At 40.7% G+C, this 27,264-nt stretch overlaps 2 protein-coding genes across 5 annotated transcripts in view; both read right to left on the bottom strand.

Annotated features, from left to right (window-relative positions):
• Positions 1-6,358: 6,358 nt before the first annotated feature.
• On the bottom strand, positions 6,359-9,717 carry bhlhe40 (basic helix-loop-helix family, member e40). Its single transcript, XM_034083394.2, has 5 exons — positions 9,326-9,717; positions 9,165-9,228; positions 8,972-9,079; positions 8,498-8,621; positions 6,359-8,361 (listed from the first exon to the last, which is right to left on the bottom strand). Exons 1-5 carry the CDS (start codon positions 9,400-9,402, stop codon positions 7,523-7,525), a joined length of 1,212 nt encoding a protein of 403 aa, XP_033939285.1. The 5' UTR covers positions 9,403-9,717; the 3' UTR covers positions 6,359-7,522.
• Positions 9,718-13,278: 3,561 nt separating this feature from the next.
• The window catches only part of itpr1b (inositol 1,4,5-trisphosphate receptor, type 1b), a 144,256-nt gene continuing 130,270 nt past the window's right edge, over positions 13,279-27,264 (bottom strand). For all 4 annotated transcript variants that reach the window (XM_034082656.1, XM_071203053.1, XM_071203055.1 and 1 more), the window contains 3 exons: positions 27,020-27,180; positions 15,838-15,999; positions 13,279-14,353 (listed from right to left, as the gene is read on the bottom strand). In XM_034082656.1, the coding sequence (XP_033938547.1) occupies positions 14,267-14,353; positions 15,838-15,999; positions 27,020-27,180 (410 nt within the window). In that variant the 3' untranslated portion in view covers positions 13,279-14,266. The remainder of the gene's footprint in view (positions 14,354-15,837; positions 16,000-27,019; positions 27,181-27,264) is intronic.

Here is a 27,264-nt window from a genome sequence, read left to right as displayed (position 1 = left end):
ATCTTTAGTTTGCGAGTTATTACGAAGATTACTTCAGGAAATCGCGACGTTTTCATTGTTACCAAGGTGGTTGCTAGGGACACTGCTATCGATATTATTTCTGTTATGTTGTGTAACTGTTTAATGGTGTTATCTTTATTGCTACCCCCTTCCCCGTCAATGTATAGTGTTGGTCCACAGCCTAAACATATTAGTTTAACAAAATCCGCATCTAAAGATAGCCTACGTTATTTTCCCCTGTGCAATTCCAGTCTCACATCTCACAGCACATCGTCATTAATACCGGAAACAGACCGAAAACATTTAAAAAAAAAAATAATAATACTTTATTCCGAGTGTGCTTGCTTTTCTCTTTGAAAGTCATCACATAACGGCATTGTAATACACGGTTCGGCTGCATTACATATTACATATCTGCCGTAGTTCTGTATTTATAGAGCCCTGATGAGAAGACAAACATGAGGAACTGAAAACGTGACGTGGATCATAAATATATGAGCCATTAAACAACATCTTACATTTCTTTTCACACAATACGTCTCCTTGCAGTATCAACACTAATTCGGCTCACTTTTATATTTGATCCAATTGGTAGATAGGCTGTATTTACACCATAAAGGTGCACAGCTGATATAAAGAGACACCTGGTGGTTAAAGCATGTTATTGAATTTAATTATTTTTATTATTAGATATTAATACGATCCCTATAAAGTATATTCATTACTCGTTATTCTCTACTAATTGTTAATTAAAGACTGTATGTAATGACTATTTTGCACATCCCTTTCAAGATTTCAAGATTTTCTAAGGTTTATTGACATATCATATAGGCCTACACAACTGTGGTGTAGTTCTGCACTGAATGAAAAACTTGGGTTGCAGGTTCCTCAATAGTGCATTACAAGACATCTATCAATATGTGTGCATACCTCCAGCAATGTTAACTATGTTGAAGCACTTATTTTAACTGATATTATACATAATGTATTATACTCTTATGAGATGTATGTAGATATTTCATCTCCGGCCTTGTCAGGTATTGAACAATCAATAAATAAAGAACACAGAATTGTTGAATATAAAACACAGAATTTGTGTGATTATACTAAATGATTTACAAATAAACACAACTGCATATTTAACTGTTACACATGCTGATGTAACGCAAATGTTCCAACTTGGGATCAATAAAGTATATCTTATCTTAAGCTGATCGATGGCTACTGCCATATTTGCAAAATGTGCCTCTGAACCTTGACAAGTGCATGTTTCAGGCTTATCAATTAATGTAATGTAATGTTATCACAGGGGTCACACACATAAGACCAGCTGTTAAATAAAGCTCTTCTGGCCTTAGCTGGCGTGTGGGTATATATATTAATACTGCCCATAATGGGCACAAGCAATTTTCACCCATTTATTAATTATATGTTTTAAATGTGAGTGTTTCCTGTCCCCTAAACCTCCAGGGATGTACACAGTTTAATACTGGCACCTTCTTATTATGGGAAATACGAAAACGTCTTTTAAAACTACAACTCCCAGTAGAGACGTGCCATAGAGAACATGTTGCGAAACAGAATAGCCAGCATGTGTAGTTCTGGGGACGGGGTGGGGGAGGGGGGGGACGCGGTGGACCCGTTCAAATCCAGTTTTGGACAGTCTGCCGTGGTTCCATCCCATTTCAAGTGCTGTTCGAGAATCGGCTTAACCCTCGGAGCACACTCTCCAATCACAGAGCTTGAGGATTATCACGGGGTTTGTCAAACAGAGCACATGGCGTAGTCCAAACGATAGCTGGGGATTCTGGGTAGTGTAGTGTCTTCTGCCATACTTTACTCCTGGGAATGGACGCTCACATTACCTTTAAGGGCAGCCGACACAAACGAATGCTGTGCTTCCATGAGCAGATGGGAATACATTGCAATCAGTTGAAAGCTATTTGCGTCCCTTTATGACGCTGAAGGAGCCTAGGAGCGTCACAATTGGACGCCACGGACACTGACCAAACGTCGCTATTGGACGCTTAGGGAGTGAGAGTGTGTTGACCACACAAGTAACATGGCTTTCAGAATATTAACCCTCTGGACTGAACAATTCACTCTACATTTCAGACAAACAACTCCTTTTACGATGGAAAACATTTCCCCTAACCCCTAATTTCTTCAGGCTCACATTAAACATTAGAAACATTTCAGACCTAAGAGTTGTAGCAGCAGTTTGGCTAGCAGTATGGAAAGAGAGATGGCCTTATCTCCTTCTGTTGTTCACACCCAGCTGACAGGAGGCCTACATGTGTTCAGCTTGCTATTATCAGCAATAGCACACATAGGTATAGCTTAAATTAGAAGGGACACATGTTCTATTGTGACTGCATCAGGCTTGTATGACACTCATTCCTTGCCCGTTAGCTTGGTTACCAAGTTACCAAACACCACCCACAGTGAAACTAAGGAAAGTACCAGAGATGTTTTGACAATATGCATTGAACCTGTAATTAATTAGTGTTAATGTAAAGGTTTCAACACAGCCTTACCTTCAAGCCAAGTGGACAGTTGAGAAAACACTAGAAGGAAATGTTATGGCAATTAAAGGACCATTTATTGGGTGAGAAGAACTCTGGAAAAACTGGAGAAATGTCCACTTGATTGTCCACAAGAATAATCCAACTGAATGATCCAAAAAAATAATCCAATGTCCTTCAAAAAAGCGAAAATATAATCCAGGGAAAAGCAATGCTTGGTAAAAAAGAAAAACATCCAAAAGGTAAAAACTCACCCCCAGGTAAGAAGGTAAAACATACTCTGCTCAATCCTCATGGTCCTCAGAATCCACTGGGTTCACATGGCCGTCAGCAGCTCTTACTCCTCTGCCTTTCCTCACCAAACTCAATCAAACAAACATCCTTCCCCAACCAATCCCTCTCCCTTTGTGCCACCAGGCCACGCCCCCTTACACCTGTGGGGAGCAGCTCACCTGATGAAGCCTTGTGGGAGGGGCCAAATTAGAGCATAAAGTATATCCCTTCACTTATGTGTTGGTGTCACAGATCTCCTCAGGATGAAGAGAGGTGGTTTCAAAGCTACACACACACACACACACACACACACACACACACACACACACACACACACACACACACACACACACACACACACACACACGCACGCACACACACACACACACACACAGAGACCAACACAGTCTCACTCCCTGATTTTCTGTTTTGGATAATGTAAAAAATATGTAAAATCAGCAATTGTGTAAACCCCAACTAGTTGTATTGCTTTTTTTAAGTAGTTGATCAATGTATTGTGCTTAATAAAACAGCTCTATTTTAAGTTAACACCAGTTGCATTAACACATAGTCTTGTTGTTGTTGTTGTTGTTGTTGTTGTTGTTGTTGTTGTTGTTGTTGTTCAGCTTCTTGACCCTTTAGCCCTCCGCGAGGCCAGGTGAATGGAGTCTTTTCATATCTCTCTCTCTAAAGACATCCAGTTCTATGATGAGCACATACTTAATATTTTGAGCCTCATAAGAAATTAGATTCTCAGACATGCTGATTCTCTGCACCGCCTCGTCCACAGAGCCCAGTCTGTTCTCAGCTTCAATATCCATGGAGGACATATTCTCACTTCATCTCCATGTCATCAGCAGTCAGTGAGTCCTTTGTGACTCCAATTTCAAAGTTAGACTCTTATCAGCAGCATCTCAATAACAAGGTCATTCATTCCTGTGATTCTTGGAAGTCAGAGTTTATCTCATGACAGGCGTTCTAGCTGCCTCTTCCACACTGGTGTCAGTGTGTTCTGCAGAAGTCATCAGGGCTTCCCCATCGAGGCTCCAGACACACTGCACCGGCTGGACAACACATAGGGATACATTGAGATAGGATTGGGAATGACAGAAAACAGACAATGTGAATAAAGATTCATTTCAAATAGGGATACATTAAGCTTAAATAACACCATCTATAGATCCCTCATCACACACATTCTCCCATCTCTTCATTGACTCCCAATTGAGTGCAGAACATATTTCATATACTGTTTTTTCATATACAATGATCAGAATCAGAAACAGGTTGTTGACACATACGAGGAATTTGACTTGGTGTCATGGTGCATACATAAAAGTAAATTATGTCAATTCATGCATTTCTTAACTCTTGCATCCATATACTGCCTTCATGTTCTGTAGATTATCGATACCCTTCTCTATAGCAGCTCGTAACAGTTAAACGGTATGTGTATGTTTCTATTATTCTTGTATCCGGTTCTTTTAAGCACTTTTAAACGTTGTTTGCTATAGCAATAGACTTCTTACTTTCCTAAATGTTAGTGCACCGCCTCTTGGTAAACTATTCAGGCTTTTCTATAGATGTATCTGCCTCAAATTGTGTCCGCTATCTTTATGCTCCTGTGGGATTATAAACTCACACCCAATTTAGTTTGGCCACTAGGGGGCAGCAGAAACAAGCTGTAAACACAACAGTGTCATGTTTTACTCATACTCACTGTATGGGTTGTTCATTTAAACATCTGGGTGATAAAACTAACATTAGCATTAGGGTTATCTTACTTCAGCAATTTAAACAAGGACTTGTTATAATTGCTGAATGTTTATCCATATTTTCCTTCCCCGAAATATAATTTGATTTACTTCTTAAGCTCCAGTCTGTTAACTAGCTTGTTGCTAATGTTGTCTTTTGGAAGTTTGCTGCTAAGAACGAACTCAGCAGAACCCATAGGTTTCACGTTCAGTGGAGGATCGGTAATCCCCTTTTAATATTTGCCAGAAGCAGTCCACGGACTCTGCATTGACAGCTTCTTCGGGTGGCAAGACTCTGATTGCTACATAATTTTGCTCAATGTTTAGAGAATTAGCTTTAAAGTTGCACGACTTGTCATCCCATTTGTGAAAGGAACTGACATTTTTAATTGAATTGTTGGATGTGTTATCTATTTTTCTCCAAGCACAAATCCGAACAAAGTCAAATTTGGTTTATCCGTTTGAAAGTTAGTTTTAATAATCAAACTATCTTTGGGCACAAATTCATTATATTTTAGGAGAAAAAACCGACTCATATTTAGGCTACCCCAAGAACAAAGTATGATAAGAAAATGGCTGAATCTCAGAAAGTCCATGGAGTGTGAAAACAGGATGTCACACATTGCATCTCATGAACACAATGTGAGTTCTTTTCTCTTTTTTTCAAAATGTGCTCTAAAGGCTGAACTGTTAGAGACTTGCCCCAAAAATGTAACAGAATTCAAGACTAAACACCAATCAGAAAACATTTTGTTGCATTTTTACTTATCATATTCTTTGGGCACAAATAAATCATAAACATATTGATAAGAGCGGCTTTTAATACTTCCTAGTACACAGGATAAAACAAAAAGCAAGATAGACAGGCAGATATACTTCAACTTTTTACTGATATGCTTTAAATTGGGGTTCCTAAAGGCTCCATGATGTTGTCTATCAGAGATTTATAACGTGTGAATAATGGAGCCACTGCAGTAAGAAGCACACCTGCCACTAGATGGCGCTGCTACTGCATTGTTGAGCACATGAGCAGGCCTTTGAAGAGAACATCTCTGTCCTGTGCTGAAAATATGTCACTGATCCGTGGAGCAGATTCCAAAACACTGTTGTGATTACAAGAAAAGGAAAAGAGTCATTTCCACATTTCCCAGAGAGGCAGGTGGTGAGCATATGATATAGTTATTTTTCATTTTTTAAATTACAGAAGGAAACAGTAGCCAACAGAAGCAGCTGAAGGTGGTAGGACGGGAATTCCATATTATTAAAAATGAAAGTAGATCAAATACATTTAGTCTAAAACCTCAAATACCATTTCCATCCAGTTTGGTGTCAAGTTGCAAGACATGTTTTGCTCCTACTCGGCACTCTTTCACTAGTGTTACAATTGCTGCCATATTGTATAAACACTATGTAAACGGTATGTGAGAGAAGTGACTAAACCACTCAATTCACATTCAGAGAAATTGTAGATTTTTACACGAAACTAAAAAGTTATTATCTCCAGTTCTGAAACCAATAGTTGATTTTGATTTTTAGTAAGCTAAATATCACTAAAACGAACTGTGATTAGTTAAAAATTGCACTTAAGCCAATAAAATAGTTATAAATGTAAAATATGTAATAACACCCATACAAATATTTATTCGGAATGATTTACAGCCCGTAATCTAAGCCATGGTTTACAGAGGCCGCGCTGATGTATGGGTTATGTAAGCGTTATGTAAGTACAGTATGTGTTATTATGACGAGCTGTCATGTTGTCTGGTTGCAACACGTTTCAGCAGCAGGCAGTGAAACACAAATTCCTCAGGGAGAAAAAAAGCTTTATTAATATTTTAATATATATATCAATAATACTTTATATACAAAATATGTACAACAAAACATCCTTTTGTTACATGTCAACATTTAAATCCCAAGTACCTCTTTCTATACAAAACTATTATTTTTGTTTGAGCGTTACATTCACCCTCTCTCCCACAGACACAACATTTAAAGCAAAGAAACATTTGAACGCCTGCTGTCGTCGTGTCTGCGTCACACAAAGGCAACAGCTTTAGATCAGGCCTTAACTTGACCGGGAATTTGTGGGCAAGATGCAAAAAATCCGGGTTAAGCACAACGCTATATACTGTACACGTTCTCTTGGCATACAGCAACATTTCTACCTCGACCAGCCTCTGGTGGCGATACGAATACACTCAGTGGGTCATGTATCAAAAATAGAGATGTATGAGTAGTATAAACAAACATAATTAAACAAGACATCACTTCACAGGAACTGGATCTAGATGCACAAATAGTCATGAGACACAAATGAAATCGTAAAAGCGCGCATAGCCACATCACTTGTCATGAGTGACACACCTCGTTCAGTGAACACCCTGAATTCTCTGAACACTGTTCATTTAGCTGCAAGGGATCTGAAGGCTCGAAAAGAAGTCTTTTGTGACGCCTCTCAACAATGTTTTTTTTTTGGTAACATTCTAGTCTAATCAGTGGTTTGTAGCGAGTTACAGGAGCGACAAACACTGACGGTAGATCCTCTACGATAATTCAAGCAGCTCTACATGGGGCTTTTTGTTCAATCTTTTACATTCGTTACAGAGTGGTGTCTGTGCAAAAACAAGAAGGTCCAAATAATCTTGCGGGGCCTTTTCTGTGCCTTACATTCTGTGTTTACCTCGGACATTCAACACCGAGTGCGTAGAAGACGAACCGTACAAAAAATGGTGTGCACTCGTGTCTTTAAACTGATCATCTTCACAGTGTTTACAGGGCATCTACGAGTCTTCACGTTGCCCCTAAAAGTCCTGGAGACCATTCGGATTCTGGGGTAAATGTTCTGACAAACATCGGCTGTGGGTTTGAAGGGATACCAGTGCGTTTGTTGGCCTTTTTCTCAATTGGCCAACCATTAAACCCCTTCAACATTCAGAGGGTACGATCCCAACAGGAACACCGATCAGTTCAGTCTTTGGTTTCCAAGTTCAATGGAGAGACCTGCTTTAAAGCTTTGTGGAGAGTGGGGGAGTCCTGGTAGGACACCGGAGATCCTGCCCTCCCGTGAGAGGACATTTCTTGGGTCAAGCTCCCCGGAGAACCGCTCATGCCCGGGTACATAATGGGCATGCCCCCGGGGTACCAGCACTTCTCCAGCATGGGCAGATAGGCCGCCGCTGCTGCCGCTGCAGGGGGGATGAGGTAGAAGGGGAGACAAAAGGGGGGCTGGTTGGGGGAGAAGCTCATGTAGCTGCCGGGGCCTCCTGCCATGTGACCGGAGAGCCTCTCGTCCTCTGAGGAGTCTGACCTCGACTTCTTGGCACGTGGCACGTCACCTTCCTGCTTTATGGCACCAGAGGTCGCCTCGGATGAGACATGCTTGCGCCCCCCCTCCTTGGCGTGGCTCTCTGACCACTGGGCTTTGGGCTCACGCTTTTCATGTTCCCCCCCATAGCCGCTGTCAGTGTCTGTGTCACTGCCGCTCTGCTCCCCCGTCACATGGGGGTAAGTCCTTTGAATGACGGGTACGCAGTTCTTCGCTGAGCCCTCAGACGCCCTCTGGGGCTCCCCGGCGGGTTTCTTCTGTTTCTCCGAAGCTTGAGGGATGGACTCCTCCGGGTGAAGGCTGCTCTGATGGTGCAGGACTTCGGCTGCTACCTTTTGGATGTGGCTGATGACATGGGAAGGAGTCAAGTCCCTGCTGCTTTCTTGGCTGGCCAGATAGTGGAGGACCTCTTTGGCGCACAAGTGGAATCCGGATCGGAACATCTCCTCGCTGTTCTCCGCACTGTCGCCTCCATGATCGCCTGAGTGAAGAGAACCAGGAGGTTAAAAATAATCTTTCCTGGAGGCACTTCTGATTGATGCAACAGAGCCTTCTGGTTAATGAATAACATCTGTTGTGTTATTTACGTACACACAACATCACGCCATCACACTTACTGATTTGCAGGTCGTTCTGCAGGGCAATGATTTTCTGCTGCTGCTGATCCAGGAGGCCACTCAGGGATTTCACATGCTTCAGAGTGAGCTCCAGCACCACAGCTTTCTCCAAATGACCCAGCGTCTAAAACAGGAAGACCTTCGATAAGCATGTTGATCTTTCTTATGTAACACATTCTGCAGCTGAACAGAGGACAAGCATCCAGCAACCGGGAAATCGTGCAATCTACGCACGCAAAAATGTAAAAAAAAAAAAAAAAAAACCTTGAATTGATAGATAATAAAATATATAAAATTACTGTTATAAATATAATATATGTTGATCCTATCAATCCTATTAAAAGGCTAAACTTTGATCTTTTTTAGGACTCCTAAACTGAACAGAGAAAACAAAGTGCTGAGCAGAAGAAATATTTGGCGTGTCAGATTCCCGGGCTGTTCGCAAACATGCCATATGTAGAAGATAATACTCACTGTAAGCTTAAGATGTTCTGGCAACAAATCCTTCAGCTGGGCGATGCATTCGTTGATTCTGTCACGTCGTTTCTTCTCGATGAGTCGGTGGGGCAACTTGTATGTCTCCTGCAAAAAGGGTCAAATGTTGTCAGTGAAATCCAGGCGCTTTTGATAAAGGCAGGAATCTTCATGCATTTGGACTTTTATTTACCTTGTTCTCATCCACACGCTTCATTCCCCTCCTGGGTTTGTACACGTAGATGGGAAACTCGATTCTTTGGAGACAAAATACAAATAGTTAGTCTTTAGTTTTTTTACGTGTCAGGATAAAAAGTGGAAAATAACTGAATAACATTGAAATATTCCTCTTACCCTTGCATGTCAGCTATATCCATTGATGGGTGTTTTGGCACACAGGGAGGCGGTTGCGCGCTGGTAATCCTCTCCATATTGCTAAAAGTATGAAACCCGAAGAAATGACTTTTAAAAAGCCTTCAAAACGCTCCAAATGTGTCTGCAGTCGCGACCAAAAATCATAGAAAAAACCCCCAAATAAAGGCAAAAGTATAATGTCCTGATATCCCGGGAGTTGGGCAGTGTTGTCACACTGAAGTCCGGACTGTAGATGTGTGTCTGGGGAAGCTCCACGCCCGGCTGGATGTGTGAGAGGAGAGGTGGGTTCTGACTACGTGTTAAATAAACCCTGTGACTGCAGGCACGTCTCTGGGCTGGAGACACACACTCCACACCGTCACATGAGCCTCACGTGTTGGACGGCGCTTTCAACTGCTCACCCTCCCCGCGCCACACACACACACACACGCGCGCGCACGCACACATCATGCACGCGCGCACCTCCTCCCCCAGTCCTGCTGCTGGAGTACAACCCATTGGTGTAGTACTTCTTCACGGGGGTTGAGTCTCGTGTACCATGCTCCGGCTGGCGGGGCGAACCGTGTTTACAAAGACAGAAAGTAGAGCAACACTCGCTGCTCGACGGTCCAGACGCAGAGGAATATTATCATTTTAAAACGGAAGCCTTTATGTTGAATTATAAGGCTAATATGACTAGTATCGTCAGTTGTATTGTTGTTGTTGAATAGTTGTTATTTGCTTTATGAAAAACATCAGGGGGTTTAAAGTTCATATCTTATTAATGCAATACGAAACACAATACAAAATAAATAAATGACGTTTTTTATAATAAAACATTTAAAATGAAACAATAATTATTATAATAACAAGTCCTCAGTATTAACAACCAAATAGTTGGACGTTTTAAAAATGACGTCACAGTGTTTCTGTTTCTTTTGATTAAAAGTCAAAAGAAACAGAAACACTGACGTCATTATTAAAACGTATTTATATATGTTAGCATTTTAACCATGAGTTAAATGGCTGAATAGACAATGAGATTAATCGACGTCAAAATAAAGTCAACCCTATGTCAGATTTGGTTTCTATTTCTAGACAACACCACATATGTTGGTTTTACAAAGCTGGATAACAGAACTATTTAACAAAACATTATCTTACAATAACTCCAACTATTTGGTTGTTAATACTGAGGACTTGTTAATAATAATTATTGTTTCATTTTAAATGTTTTATTATAACAAATGTCATTTATTTATTTTGTATTGTGTTTTGCATTAATAATATATGAACTTTAAACCACCTGATAAGTGTTTTTCATAAAGCAAATAACTATTCAACAACGACAATACAACTGACGATACTATTAGTCTTATAATATGTCCAATGGTTTAGTCTTTTATAAACACTGTGCACTTAAAATATCTACTTTTAATTATTTTAATATTATTTTTCTCTGTTTAATTGAACGGACGAGACGCAATACTTTGCTCACTTTTCCTAATATAACGTTACCAATAAACATTAGGCCTACATAACACATACAACCTATTATAATCTCACAAAATGATTCAAACAATAATGTTTTCAATGCATGTTCGTGTTTTATTGCAGCGAATTATTTCCACATTGAGTGTGTGCCAGCCAGGGCATGTGTCACGCGCTCTGTAAAGCCTTGTAATTTAATACTGTGCCCTCTCGCTGTGTGGCACGTGCACCTGCGGCGGGATGACATTCGCTTTGTTGTGTGTTTTTTGTATAGCTCCTAAGCGCTGTGCTGATAGCAGTAAAGCCTCTGTACCTGCGGGCTGTCACGTTGAGCTCCTCATGGCGGAGGGGAAAGCCGAGGAGCAGCCTCTCTGGGAGCAGCTCATCTCTGCCGGTGACGTCACTGCGGAGATAACCGAAAGTGCCCGAGTGGTCGCTCGGTTCCACGCGCCAACGTCCCGAAACACCACATACATATTAGAGGGGAAAACAGGTGCAAAACAAAGCTGCGCCATACCCGAAATGAAGGCGCGGGAAAGGGTAACATTTTGTTTTAAACCCTGATTATTAAAAAGGTGGAGAAATATAACAAGGGTCTCTAAAATCCTCCACTGCTTCTGTTCTGTTGAAAAGAAGCAAAAATAAATAACATGATGTAAACAAGGGGGCAACGGTGGAAGAAGAATCCTAAGTAGGCTACTAGTTGTTTTACTTAAAGTAGCAAGAGGCCTACTAACTAGTGATGGTGAAGCCAATTAGTTCGCAAAAGGGATCATTTCATGAGGCTTCATCATGGGCTTCATTTGAACACAAACCCCCCTGTTGGTCAAAGTGTGTAAAACAGGCAGATTGGACATCTCAATCGTGTGCTGTTTCTCATACCGAGTTCCCATTGAGTAAAGCCTTAGAATAACGAACAACGAACATAAAATCATATTTTTCATGTTAACAATATTGTATTTATTCCAGTTTAATGATTGTGATTGAAAATGTTCCGACCTCTGTATAAGTGAGGGTCTGAGCTCTCTTAATTCCATCGTGTCACCGGGCCCGGGTACAGGAAGGGTAATATGGTTCTTATTATACATCCATGGGTAATATGAGCGTTGTGCTTCAACCGATTTGAATCGCTTCCTGAAGCAGTCACGTGGTATTGCGGGCCAGCGAGGCTTCGTTTGTCATCGGTGACGTCACTGGCCCAAAACGATACGAGCCTCGATACAAGCTTCACAAAAAACTTCCGGGATTACTCGACACACGCTCCGAAGCCTCGGCGCAATACGTAACATCACTACTACTAACGTGTTCAAATAATATTTTTGAACAACATTTAAAATCCTGCATTCAACATTGGATTTTGGTTTAAAAAAAAAAAAAAAGATTTAGCAACGATATATAGTTTAAGTACAACAGTAAAAGTATGAATGCAGAATGGCCCATTTTAGAATACAACATGATTGTATAATATGTACACAATACATGTATTCAACTGTTTATGACTTAATTGTTGCTGTTGGTACAGGTTGGGGTTATTTGAATTACTTTACATGCTGATGGGCGGCTAGACTATACTCATTTATTTTGCTAGAGCTATTCATTTAAGCTAAGTAACTGAATAGAACATACAATATTTGCATCCAAATTGTACTATAAAGTAGCATTAAATAGGAATACTCAAGTAAGGCACAAGTACTTCAGAATGGTATTTAAGTTTAATACTTGGGTAAATGTACTTAGTAACTTTTCACCACTGTTGAACCATTTTGAAATGTAATGGAATATAAAGTAGCTCTGGAGCAGTTACTTTCCCCTACTGCGAATAATTACCCATGTTGCTACTGTGGCAATGAAATGATTACCTCACGATAAAAAGTTTGAGGGACAATGTAGTTGGCAAGAATCTCCATTACATCTGTTCAACAGATTTGATCCGATTCCGTGTTAGCAGTTTTTTTTAACATTCAACGTAAACCTGTGGAGGAAATAGGAGCACATTGATGAGCAACTCAAAGCAGAACAGCATCTTGACTCCGGGTCATTTACACTTCATTATTCTATGTTGCACACATGGTGAGAGAGACTCATCTGAAGACGAGAGAAGCCTGATAAATACTTGGCATGCAGAGAATCCCAATTTAAATGCAGCCGATTATACACATTCCACTCGAATGCTGTAGTTTCCCTGAAAGCTTAATTCAGGACAATAAAGTTATATTAAAACTGGAAAACACCAGCTGAAATTCCTGCATCTGATTCGTGGAATTTAAAATATATTTATAGTTGTATCTAGAACAACATATACAGTGTTTATATTGGAACTGTTTTCTTCCATTTGATTTAATTTACTAAATTAGATTTGGGTAAAAATGTACAGGTTGTATAAATAACCTTCGAGGCTGAACATTGTTAAACAATAAAGCAATTGATTTTATATGGATAACTAACAATAAAGACAACACACATTTAAGGATAATTACATCAATTTTAATAAATAATTCTACTTTAATATACAAATAGACAGTGCTTAGATCTTTAGTTAATCTTATCATTCAGTTGTTTTTCTCCAACTCCTTTTCTATACAAAAGCGAAGATAAGCAGCAAACTTTATGTACACATTGTAGTCAAAACAAAAAAGCAGCATGAAAACCAACTAATACATTTTTAGAGAAAATTCAAATAAAAGTTCGAGACTCAGCAAACATGTGTCGGACTTTAAACAAAGACAGAAACAGGCACAGTGGAACATGTTTGCTGGACATTATGCTAATGAAGTTTATTACAGTACTCCTGAGCATCTTGTAATAGCGTGACTGAATACATCACACATTCTACATGTCCGTTAGAACTGAATTAGAACAAGAAAGCAAATTTATCACAAAATAAGTTAGCAGTGAGATATGAAAACACTTGATTTACACTATTGCTCCCACACAATAAATATCTATCTCTATAGAGGGTGGTAGATGTAATTAAGGAGGCCAGCTTATATAGTATTATCTCTATATTTGAGTAAGCAAAGACAACTACTCCCTATGTTATCCAGAGAAACAGAAACAAATTGGCTTTTAAATAAGAAATGATCGATTGAATCAATGAGGTTGCATATTTAAGTTATTATATATTGCACCACTTACAAAAATAAGACATTTAATACTGCCCAGAATAGAAAACATTAAAATGGGACTAAATATCCTCCTGTCCAGTTCATCAAGTTCAACCAGTAAAGGCCATGTGTTGCGAAATCCCAATTTGATTTTTTTCTACGTAGAAAACTTTTGGCACTGTTTTTCCGACCGGACTGAACAGAACGAGGTGAGTGAGCGTCACTTTGTTTGCGTGGGGTAGAGCTACACATCGCCTTATGACTACCTATGGTACAGTGTTTCCCTACCGTTATTATAGATTACACTCAGGGCGGTACGCGTTGTATGCAGAGCCGTCACTCCACCTTACGCGGGCTGCTGGGGGTTGGCGTTCATGTGCTGAGGGTGTCCCAGCAGACCAATCCGCTGCTTCTGCTTCCTCTGTTCGGTCATCTGAAGAGCAGAGAAAAAAAGACACGTTTTCCAAAATGAATCCACCATTTTCCTCATCTTGGCTACGTCCTCTGCCGATTTCACTTTACAGAAGTGAACACACGGCGCACAATGCTCCACTGATTCTTTTGAAATCCTTTCAAGCATCGTCCACCGCGCTGCTGCCTGTGACCGCTGACGAAAGCAGCACGAAACAATATACTAATACTGAAACCCAATTTCAAACATCAAGCAAAGCATATGAGTCAGAACACAGGTGCTAACCTTTTTAGCGCCACAAACAGAAAGCAGAATTCACTTTTTCCTTTAAGAAAAGCGGAGCATTTTACACCTCGGCACTGAAACAATATTAAGAGCGAGAAGACAAAGCGGTTTTGCAATGAGTGCGTCAGGAGGAATAATTCAATGTGTTGCAGAAAATACCATTAAAACACATCAGTGGACGGTGTACACTCAGTTAGCGGAAGAATAAGAGCCTTTTTTCAACACTATAACGGTCTAACTTAGCCAATTTTAGAGAGAACATCAGTGGCATGTTCTCTGAGAGGAATCGGCATTAACGTGACTGCACTTGTTGAATCGTTGCAAAAGTCAAAAACAGGCCTTGCACATGTTGGACTGAAATGTGATGCTACGGTGCCCTTCGCAGCTTGCAGCAGCACAATAATCATTTCCCTCTGTCTGGGTAAAAATGTCTCGGTAACATTCACTTCCTCACACGTAGTTCTCATTTCACGGGTAAAGACATTTTTACTATTCTATTTATTAGAACCGCCGGATTGCAGCAATTGTGCAATAAGTCTGCAATATGTATTGTTAGGCAATGAAGGGGCACTTTTCCGTGTTTATTTTGCAAAAGTACTCTTTTAAAAGTCATTCTGGATTACTATTTCACTATGGAAATACAGATAATAGAGGGAAACATAAGGATAATGTTTATTTTAAAATTCTGAAATCAAAAGTGTCAGCCATAAGGAAACTACATGGGATGAGGAAGATGTTTCGGTTGCTTTCGGAGAAGAAACTCTGAATAATATTATAGGAAAAAAGCTGAAATGTTGAGAATAAACTTGGTTGTGATTTCTACCAACTGAAAGCTCAGCTGTATTCTCTAAATATCAAACCATTTTCTCGGGAGTTTGACTTTGTTCTAGAAATGCAAAATATACAAATAAATATGGATGTTCCTCCCTTCTATTCCCCTTACTGTGATCTCAGTCTGCGCGGTCTAATGAAAAGCTATTATTTTGAATAAAGTCACTGAATTCTGTGCTCTGGTAAATTCTGATTCAATGAAATCAATGAAAAAACAGATTAAGAGCCTCATGAGCTGTGTTGTGATTTGCTGTATGACTCACCGCCTCATGCATTTAGAAAGTCCTGCATCTAAAGGGCAAGAGCTGCAAACAAACAAACTGTGTGCAACGTCTGCTCTCAGCATCCGTATTGAAACCCCATCCATTTCTTGTGACAGCTGAACCCACCTGCTCTTTGAGCTCCGTCAGCTGTCCTGACAGGTTGCACACCAGCTTCATGGTGGACTCCAGCTTCTCCTGCAGGCTGCGGATCTCGTTCTGCTCCCCGTCCGCATCGCTGCTCACCAGGGACATGGCCCGCATCCGAGGGAACCAGTCCAGGTTGTGGTCCTGGGGAACACACACCTGAGGGGTTAACAGCAGCCAACGCAGTGACACTGATGCATCACATGCTTTATGGTTCGTCTTAAGTCCATTGTAAATTGGGCGGTTGAATTCTCTGCCAGAAATATTACGTTTCTATCATTTTCTTTTTTCAGTAGGATTACGGAAAAACTAATGGCACCGCTTTCATGAAATTTGGTGGAAGGATGTAGCATGGGCCGCCAAACTTTAGAGCGGATACACAAAACATTTAGTTATTTAATTAAAGGGGCCCTATTCTGCTCATTTTCAGGTTCGTGTTAGTATTTAGTTCCTCTCATGTCTCCACGCTTTAATGTTCAAAAAGCTCTTTATTTCTCTCATACTGCCTGTGCTGCAGCACCTCTTTTCACCCTCTGTCTGAAACCAGAGCCTGTCTGCTCTGATTGGTTAGCTGTTTAGAGATGTCCCGCCCATTAGCCTATCAAGTACAACCGATAACACACTACACAGGAAAGGGAAAACCCAGAAAGCAGAATAGGGCCCCTTTAATTACGCAAAATAGGACATGTTGGCCTGGCGGAGGTCTACTCTCTGAGTACACATCCTTTTATTATCATTCGATTAAACTGGAATTCTGGAATGAAATGGCTTTAATTTCTATGTTTTATTAGAAAAATGCTTCACACATTTGGCATCAAGAGTTAACAACTGGCAAGCTCTATTTGATTAGTGTTCTTTAATGTCTTCTGCTTTAAGTGTGCTGTGATTTGAAGACTACTATAAAAGCAATCATGAGGGACTTTCCATATTGTAATCACATGGGATGTGGGGACATTCTTCAGATCACTAAACAGGCCGTTCACTCATCGGTGACATGTTTTCCATCACGTCTACTCGTACCTAGCTTCAAATGGAACGGAGCTGCTGCTGGCCACGCCCCTTTGAGCTCTGAGTCTGTGAAGAGTGTCTCACGGCAGACACTCGTGATTAAACGCCATATTATGTGCCAAACCACATCAAGGATGATTTCTGAAACAGTATGGAGCTCAAACGCTTACTCTCTCGTGGGTTTACCACAAGGTGAGTACCTCTTTATATCCGGCTTTTTTACACATATTTTCTCCACTACAGCGTTAGCTCTGAGTGTTAGCGATGCTTGCTAATGTAAACACATCGCGCATTGTTTCTGATACAGCACATTTCCAATAGGGGACGACAGGTTGGGCCGTGGACTGAACGTTGCCAGGAGTTCGACGTAAAGCCAGCCCACATTATAGTAATGTCGTCATGACCGCAGCAAAATCTGGATCAGCTCTGTTCTAATACCTCATTCACACCAACGCAACTCCGGTTCAAGCTCCGTGCTAGGGCTTTTCAGGTTCAGAACCGGTTCTTCGGTTTAGCTCCGGCTCTTTTCACACTGCCCAGAGTCCGACTGGTGCTGCGTCATTGCGTCATCGTTTGCGTCATGACGCAACTGTTTGCGTGCCTGCTTCTTAAAGCCAAACCGCGTGGTAACCCCTCACAGCTGACACCGACAACAACAACAATGGCCGATTGTGCTCCAGCTTCCTCTGTACCTCTTCAGAAGACCAGATTCCCAGTAGGTAGCTGGTCTCTTCAGTGGACCACTGCTGCTTGTTAAGTTTCTCCATCGTTGTGTACAAGCTGGATAAAACGCGGGATTGTTGTTGTTGTTCAGGAGTTGATCTGCCCCTGCCCCCGCCTCGACGTAAGCGTGACGTATGCGGTGCTTTTGTTCTGGCCGGACAATTTTTTGGTGCTTGAAATTAACCGGATTCCGGAGCTAAGAGGCGGCTCCGCTGCGGTGTGAACAGGAAAACCCGGTGCTTTTCAAGCTCCAGCTCCGAACCGGCCCTGAAACACCGTTGGTGTGAATGAGGTATTAGAGATGTGGGTACGGAGGAAAAGAGAGATGTTTTTTTTTCTTGCCCTGTGTGAGTCTCCTTACACACCGGGGACACATATTTATGTATAAAATACATCAAAAAGTGCATTTAAGTGACCTTTAAGAGTACACGTTTGATATATAAGCTGAAGTGCTGATTAGTTCGTGTTAAAGATAATTTTAAATATCCCCCGGCATGAACGACACCTTTGATTAGGGCAGGGTTGCCAACTTTGGGTACCTGGCTGGAGTGAGATTTTTATATCATGGGTTTAATTACACATATGCACACTAAATGACTGCCATCGTGTCAGCAGTGGGACCTTAGCATATATATAGGATATATATACAATATATACAAATACACAAAATTGGACACAGACTATAAAGGGCACAACGTTTCATTCACTAATGAAAGTCAAACACATGTTTGTTTCCACTGTATTATTGTGTGCCTGTCGCGATAAGCAATTAATTGACTTATCGTACGATAAATAAAAATGAACTTGATAAATTGCCATTTACATGAGGATGTGACAAGCAGTTTGAAAGGATGTACTTGAATTATTATTATATATTATCATTATGTCAGGGGTCGAAAATGGTCATACAACGGTGCCGACAATATTATCGTTTATCGCAATAATTTCCTGGAAAATGTATCCAACAAAATTAATTATCGTGAGAGGCCTATACATGAAACACACACACAAACAAATCTACAGACTTACTCCAAACTTCCAAACATATTAATTAACACACTCTATTTTGGCCTAGTAGAACAATAAGCAGCAGACTTTTACTTTTTTATCATTTCTACTGGATCTTAGATCTGCGCTTGCGCAATACGGGTCGGCAGTTGCCAGAGAGTATTTTTGTTGGGTAATCTATGGTAGGGCTAACCCATACAGTGGTGGGGTGAAGTCAGTATTTGCAATGTAATTACATACACGCTCCCCTTGACAGCGAAACGCCACGCGTGAGGTTTAGATTATTTCCCTGTCTCAATCCAAATTGAACTGTATGAAATAAAAAGGCACATTTGTCTTGTAGTAAATAAAAAGGGCGACCTGGAGCCAATCCTGCAATTTACCCACAGGTGAAATTGCGTGCGCGCGCGTGTGTGTGCGTGGACATAGCGCATTTAGTTTAGTTGTTAGCATCTGGTTAGCTAGCTGCACTAACGGACATACGGAGCTGTTTGTTCCACAACAAGCTGGAGGAGAGCTCTCCTCTCAGACTGAGAGGCTCAGGTGAGCTAAAGGACTCTGAGTGTTTAGATAGTTCACTTTAGTCTAAGCCAGAGGTGCCCAGTACGTCGACCGCGGGCGACCGGTCGCCCCCTGCAGGGGAGGGGAGCGTGCTCTGAGATCAACTGCTAGGCTGCAGCGGGGAGAAGAGGGGGACAAAAATAGATCTCCGTCCTCCGTGTTTTATTCTTATAGAAGTAAGAAGATAAGTAATGGGGCAGAAATCCTCCTTTTTACGCAGCGGTCCAGACATAGACATCATAGCTACGGCGACATATATTCAGTTGCCAGTTACTTTTGGCATTAGGGCAGGGATATCTAGATACTTTCCAAGGTTTGACATAATGAATTGTGCTACTTTGTGCACATTGTGCAAGCAACGATGTTTTCAAATCTGTAATCAAAAAGCTCCTCAAAAACACTATCGAAGCAGTTCCTGCCTTTGCTACGTTAGTTCAAACAGTAACAACGGACTACTTTTCTTAGCGGATGCATGTCAATTTAAATCAATACATAAAACTATTTTTTAAATCAATAAAATCATTTTCTAAATCCATAAAAGCATTTCAATTAATATTGGGAGTCATGTCGTTACTTTGTCGAGAATGTGGCCATGTGTAATAAGCGGGATAATGTGCACATTGCAGATTGCATACTCTTATTTATCTAAAAAAATAAAAAAATGAAATTGGAAAATCACCATATATTTTTGTGATATTAATGTCTCAACAATTGTAAAAAGCCCTAAAGGCTGAATCCACACACATTAATACCAGAGGAACAACATATTATAATAATATATTTATGCAATCTACTTTATTTATCTGAAACATTCTGTATCGCTGGTTCATGTCCCGATCGGACCAGTGTGGACTGGTAGCTCGAGAAGTGCCAGTTCACCTCCTGGTCACTGCAGAGGTGCCCTTGAGCAAGGCACCGAACCCCCCACTACCACTCCCAATTTCGCTGTGTGTGCTGTACTGTGTGCATGTACATCCGTGACAAAATAAAGAGGGTTTCATCCACCAATTCTTCCTAAACCGAATGAAGGGGATCAAAAAGTAAAGGAAAAATAAATGGACTTTTTGGTTTGTATTGGAAAATAAGACTAGTATTGAGAACCAACTAATCAATACCAACTATTTATTAAGGTAGCTTGCAATCTATTTTATTGTACCTTTCATGGACTTTACTTGTATCCATAAGCAACAGTGTCTCCACATGAACCCAAACACCGAGCTCAGGGTTCACTCAGGTCCACTCGGCTGCATTCTTTCACGCTCCCATCTCCTCCGGCACTCGACCACCACATGCCATTGTTATTGAGAGCTGTCTGAACCTGCTTTTTAAAAAAGCCACAGTCATGGAAACGCATGTATGTTTCACACATCTCTATAGTCCGTCCTTCAATCTACAATATGATGCAGCATGAATGAAAGCAGAGGATGTCGCTGAGGTTGACTGGCTAAAAAACAGCAGAACTGGTCTGGAAAAGTCCCGGAGGTTTCAGTGGTTGATATGGGGGCGTTGGGGTTAGGGTGGCCTTCAGAACCACAAACCAGTCCTGGTTCAGAGGTAGACAGAGGGGAATCACACAGCGCTAAGATAAGATATGACACACACACACACACACACACACACACACACACACACACACACACACACACACACACACACACACACACACACACACACACACACACACACACACACACACACACACACACACACACACACACACACACACACACACACACACACACACACACACACACACACACACACACACACACACACACACACACACACACACACACACACAGTCTCACTCCCTGATTTTCTGTTTTGGATAATGTAAAAAATATGTAAAATCAGCAATTGTGTAAACCCCAACTAGTTGTATTGCTTTTTTTAAGTAGTTGATAAATGTATAGTGCTTAATAAAACAGCTCTATTTTAAGTTAACACCAGTTGCATTAACACATAGTCTTGCTGTTGTTGTTCAGCTTCTTGACCCTTTAGCCCTCCGCGAGGCCAGATTTAGGTACCCACAAGTATAGTAATGCTCACACACACACACACACACACACACACACACACACACACACACACACACACACACACACACACACACACACACACACACACACACACACACACACACACACACACACACACACACACACACACACACACACACACACACACACACACACACACACACACACACACACACACACACACACACACACACACACACACGTTAAGTTCCACTTTCTGACTGCAAAGAGCCAGAGGCTGTGTTCACCTCGTTAAACTGCCCCCATACACCTTCATTCCTGCACCCTCTGCAACTATACTAATATACTTTTGTATTCCTCTCAAAACTTGTTTAAGTACGACATTTCTATCATTGCAGTGCTTTCATTTATTTTACAAATCAGTCTGTGGTGCCATTACATGCAGTACGAACTCAATGCAAAGAAGCCCTGGTGCAAATGAAGACAGTGACACCAAATTCAGCCAATCAGGGTTGAGATAAAGCTCCCAGGAAGTCTGCTAAGTGTCAAAGTAAATTGTTGCCTTGTTGCCCAAACAATAGTACTACAATTTGAAGCCACTTGGCTCAAACATACTCCCATTGACTAACATTGGGAAATAGACTTCTGTAAATCAGCGTGTATCTTTTTAACGTTATAACGGGTAACCAGTACAACACTTGAATCAATTCCGTTTAAATCATTATGGCATAACATTTGTAAAATGCGCGAGAAGCCGAATCCATTCATGACTGAGCCGGGAGCGGCCGTGACAGAAAGAACTGGAGGCCTAGTAAAAACACAAGTGTGAATGCTCTATGGGTCCAATGGAGGCTGAAGATAAGATACAATGTACATTAAAATGTACTTTATTAATCCCAATTTGGGAAATGTTTTTGTTGCAGCAGCAGCAGCAGCATAAAACAAGGCATTGTACATAAGCTGTGGGGAATTTTGTGATCAAGAGTCATTTCAACTTTCACAGGAATAAACTGGGTCCTGCTTCCAGAGCTATATCCAGTTCTCTTTATACATCCATGGTTGAACTTCCTGACCGTCACTGACGTACTGAAATTGTTGAATCAGACAAACCAACCCACACCATGACGAGCACACAAAGCTCTACCGCACCTCAAGTTTGAACAGAGACCAGACACAAATCTATGTTTATAAATGTAAGTATACAAACAATAGACTGTTCATGGTATAATCAATAAAGTCACTGCTTTATTTATGCCTATATGGTAGCTTGAGTAACGTAGCCTGAATAATCAGATTTCCATTCAGAAAACAAGCATTTTGAGAGATTTTAGAGAATAAATCATCGAGGATCAAATACCGTCACTGTGACCTGTATTCAACACCTTCATTCTGCTCTTATGCTTTTAAAAAAAGTATCAACTAATCATCATTTCGGGGTAATCTCCCCAGTTTGCATCCTGCCGGCCACAAGCACACGTGTTGTTGTTGCAAGCCGGCCCTCTTTCCAACCCCAGTGTTTACAAAGGAACCCGCTTCCAGTAAACTGAGAAGTCAAGCCACGACTTAACACTCCGCTTCAATGGAAATGACGGAAGTACATTTTTCATTTTTAAAACCGCACGGCCATGAGAGAGAAACAGGATGCTGTGTGGTTACAACAGCAACAGAAAACGTCACAGTCATGCCACAAGACACCTGACGGCCAGAAAAATGGCTAAAGAAACCTTATCTACACACACATGGTAAACGTAATGTGCAATACTCTCATCTGAGTGTTTATTTCCCACGGAGGCTTTACATTGGCTTTCAGGGCGGGAGCATCCTGCAGTGTTGAGTGCAGAAAGAATGACCTTTTTGGGAGCAGAGCATCATGTTTTCACAGCTCAGAGATGACATTTCACTCAGAGCCCTCCACCATTGACGTCAGTCCCAGTCATTGTCAGAGTGATCTGAATTCGACACCCCCCCACTCTCCTGTAGCTTCTTCCACGCTAATGCACCATCAAATACATCGAAACACGGTGGGCAAGACGCAGCGCACATCGGAGGGATTCTATAAATAGTGTGAGAGACATCGGTAATAGGCTGTGTAAATTACAGCAGCAATATGTTCAAACAAAACAATCAAAAGAGGTATAATAGAAATGTATATTAACAACATTGAGCAGTTTGATTTATGCATTTCTTTAATGTAACTTTTGTATGATTTTATAATCCTTACAAAACCCAATGCTACGAAAAGTGTGGGGGAATGAAAATGTTAATACATCAAATAAGTTACTAACTTTAATTAAGTAAAACTGTACAACCAACAGGTCTTTACATAAAACTGTGAGTTCATTTACTTGCAAAATAATATTTTCAATTTAAAACAATTATAAGAAAATGCATTTTTATTAAGAAGAATGTCTTACTCACTTTTCACTGAGGTAAAGTATCAGACCAAATCAAAGTAAACAGAAGGTACTTATTATTGTATTAATGTGTGCATTACAGCTGGTAGAAGTGAAGCTAAATGAATTACATTGCATAATGAAGCTGGATATTTTAACTATATGTCAATGTTTATTTATTCAATTTATAAGTCTTTTAATCTTTAAAGTACATCCAAAAAGAACACAACTAAAAAAGGTGCAAAATAGACGTAGAAAATAGCGTAATAGAGTAGTCATTACAAAATGCAAGCTCAGTGTAACGAAATTAAGGAGGGTCTAACCAGAGTGCAAAACAGTCAGTTATATAAACAATTATCAGAAGTATGTACAAAATAAATGATACAAAAATAAAGGTAAATAGATGGGTAATGTATAAATAAGAATAAATACAGTGAATACAGTACTGTATATAAAACAGTAATGTACAAAGATAAGAACTTCAGCACAGCACACGACAACAACTAGGCAGTATGGGACAGCGTGGGGTTCATTGTAAGTAATGGGAAGGAAACTACCTTCAAAACTGTGCCTAAATACAAACTTGTTTGAATGTATTCACCATATAGCGATATAACGTATATCGTAATGGTTCAAACTAATTGAATTGATTTCTGCTTAGCCTTCACAATCTAAAATGTAATTATTTCGAAATTGCAATTTAGCATGCGTTTGTGAATGTTAAAGGTGGGGTAGGTAAGTTTGAGAAACCGGCTCGAGATCGCTAGAATTTGAAAATACACAACCGGAGAAAATCTGCCACTTCCTTACAGAGCCCCTCCCCCAACGCACACGAACGCGCACATGACCAATGAGGGCACGAGGTAAGTTTGTGCCCCGATGGAAGGCTGACAGGCAGGTAGGCCATCTGTAAAAAGTACAACCAATCCGTTTAGCCGGCCCGGCTAAACGGATTGGTTGTACTTTTTACAGTATTACGGCTTCTACAGATGACATTTTTTTATGGATTTGTTGTCAAAGCACTTCAGATATTCATTGCTATCGGGATGTTAAGAGCATTCCATGGAATATAACAAAAAGTGTATCTCGAGCCGGTTTCTGAAACTTACCTACCCCACCTTTAAGGAAATTAAATCAAATGAATCAGAATCAGAAACGGGTTTATTACCAGGTAGGTTGACACGTACGAGGACTTTGACTTGGTGTCGTGGTGCATACAGAAAACAAGAAATAAAAAAACACAGATAGCGAACTATATTAAGAACACTAATAACATTACAAAAAAATAAGAAATAATATATTTGATATATATAGTAAAATATCAAATAAAGCAGTCATTTACATTGAAATAGAATGCAATAAAATATGTGCAGTAAGCAAACCATGTCGTCCCTTTCTAAATCTTGATCTTTGCTGTCACACTTAAATAACTAAAACACAGGACAATGCGGCCGAGCATCAAACACTTGCATGTGAAGCTGGGAGCTAATGTCGGGGATGACTGGGTCAGCTGATGGGTCACGGGGTCTTTCGCACCATGTGCCGGTCAGAACGTGACCTGAACAAACTCCTTTAGGCTCAGTGGGGTGTAAGGTTAATGGGCCGGAGGATGGGGGTTAATCCTGAGTCAGGTGGTTCCTCACAAGACCGAGTGCAGCAGATCGAGGAGAGGAAGGCAGCGGAGTGTGTGTGTCTAATGAGAAACCGCGTCAGAAAGTGACAGCAGAGCAAGTGCGTCAGGAGAGCAACCACTTCAGAAGAAAGGGGCTTTCCTCTGGCAGTCATAGACACTTATACTTGCTCATAGGTTATGAGGTTATGATGCCACCAAATAAACAATCAGGCAATTTCATTTGGTTTTTATTTCCACAGAGATTGAATTTGAATCCACTGTGACGTAAAAAGCCAGACGAGCGTGTTTATCGTTTCGTGTTTGTAGCGTCCAACGCGAGTACTTATTTGATGAGATCTCAAAATGTTTTTCCGACCATATCTTTGCTTGAACCTGCTACAGCTTTCTTTATTTTAAATCAGTTTAATTGCACTGTCTAACGTCCTGTTTTGGGATTTAATATTAGAAAAAATAACCGTATATAGTACAGTATAATACACATATAGTTTATGATGAGAGGTCAATCAATTCATTCATTTAAATGAATTATTAGAAACAAACATCAAGGCACTTCTATATGCATGGAAAATATATATTTTTTATAATTTATTAATCTAATAAACCTGTTAATTTGACAATCCTAAAATAAAATAATAATAAAACATATATTTTTTTAATAAAACCAAATAAATAAATCTGAAATATAAGGAAACACACTTTTTTCTTTGATGCTATAATAACTTCTTTCAGGAGATATCCTCACACTGCTGCTTGACAAAAGCATGCGGCTTGGTCCCGCTCTGCCTATCATGAGCTGATACGCAGGGTGAGATCTGTGTGTGCTTATTGATTAAAGCAAGGCATGGCTGCTTCGGGGGATTAACACATTTGATGCCAATGGCAGACTCTGCCTGAATGCTAATTCTCCATTCACTAAATTGACTGATGTGATGATACTTCGCAAGGATTCAAGGTCACGGAGGCAAGGAGATTACATAATGCAGTCCTGAGAGAAGAGAGGTAAAAAACACACCGCTGGTTCAGAAAAACAAAAAGCCGCAGCGATAAATTATTTTTCCAAAGCGTAAAGCTGATATCTGGAGCCTCAGCGCCTGCAGTGCTGTTAGCAGTGAAGGTTAACCTCAGTGGAGACCACAGCAGCTGATAGTGTGGCACGGTGCGCCGGCATGTGTTGTTTCTGAAGCAGGAACGGTTTCCCAGAGGTCAAACAGGTTTATTTTGAAAACAGGGGGGCTTGAACAATGGAGGATTTGTTCACAGAAAGCATATTTTATTTAACATGTAAGGATTCATGTGCAGGGTTATCAAGGTCCCTCCGCTTCACGTTTGATTTTAAGGTTTTCTTTTTTATTAATGACCGCCTCGTTGCACATTGAGTAATACACAGCCTCATGCTAAATAAACCCACGACTTGACTCCCAATATTAATGGAACATTATTTTATCTCAGTGCTTCCACTAAAAAGCAAAGTCTTTAAAATGGCGGTTGAGGTTTTCTGTAACTGTCCAAGTCTGTTCCCATATTCTTTTCCACTACCATACCGTGTTGCCGTTAGTTACCTGTCCGTCTTCTTCTGGTGATTTCCCTGATGTCCAGCACTCTGTCTTGTAACCTCTTTCCCACTCTGCATTGTCCCTCCTTAGCAACAGTCATTGTTTTTGCTTAGCAACAGTGTGTTATCAAGTATTACCAACCTCTGTCCAAATTGACCAATCAGAATCGACTATTGAACTAAGCCGTGTACCACGACCCTATAACGGCCCCTGCTGTGTAGATGTGAAGGTATTGAATGTGTGTAGGACTTTGAAACAGATCAATGTGTGTGACGTCATCCTTACCCGCATCATTTCGGCCACGTAGCTCTCCGGGCCGGTGTACTCCGTGGAGTCCTTCACCTTCACTAGGACGATGAAGAACAAGTAGTGCCACATGTTGTGCTCCACTTTGATGTGTTCTTCGAAGGTGACCGTCTTATTGTCAAACTTGTCTCTCTCCAATCCTAAAAAGTCACAAGGATACACCACACATCCCAAATAAACATGTGAAGAAACTCTCTGTGTCGCAACATGATTTAACCGCTCGT

The sequence above is a fragment of the Pseudochaenichthys georgianus genome, chromosome 5 (genome assembly GCF_902827115.2).
Source record: "Pseudochaenichthys georgianus chromosome 5, fPseGeo1.2, whole genome shotgun sequence".
NCBI lineage: Eukaryota > Metazoa > Chordata > Actinopteri > Perciformes > Channichthyidae > Pseudochaenichthys > Pseudochaenichthys georgianus.
Note: the sequence above shows the minus strand (reverse complement) of the source record. Positions and strands in the feature narration are given on the sequence as shown.

Coding starts and splice junctions, on each gene's coding strand:
- bhlhe40 (XM_034083394.2), bottom strand. CDS start 9,402: ATGGAGAGGATTACCAGCGCGCAACCGCCTCCCTGTGTGCCAAAACAC. Junction 9,229..9,325: donor GATATAGCTGACATGCAAGG/GTAAGAGGAATA, acceptor TTGTCTCCAAAG/AATCGAGTTTCCCATCTACG. Junction 8,362..8,497: donor GCAGAACGACCTGCAAATCA/GTAAGTGTGATG, acceptor CTCTTCACTCAG/GCGATCATGGAGGCGACAGT.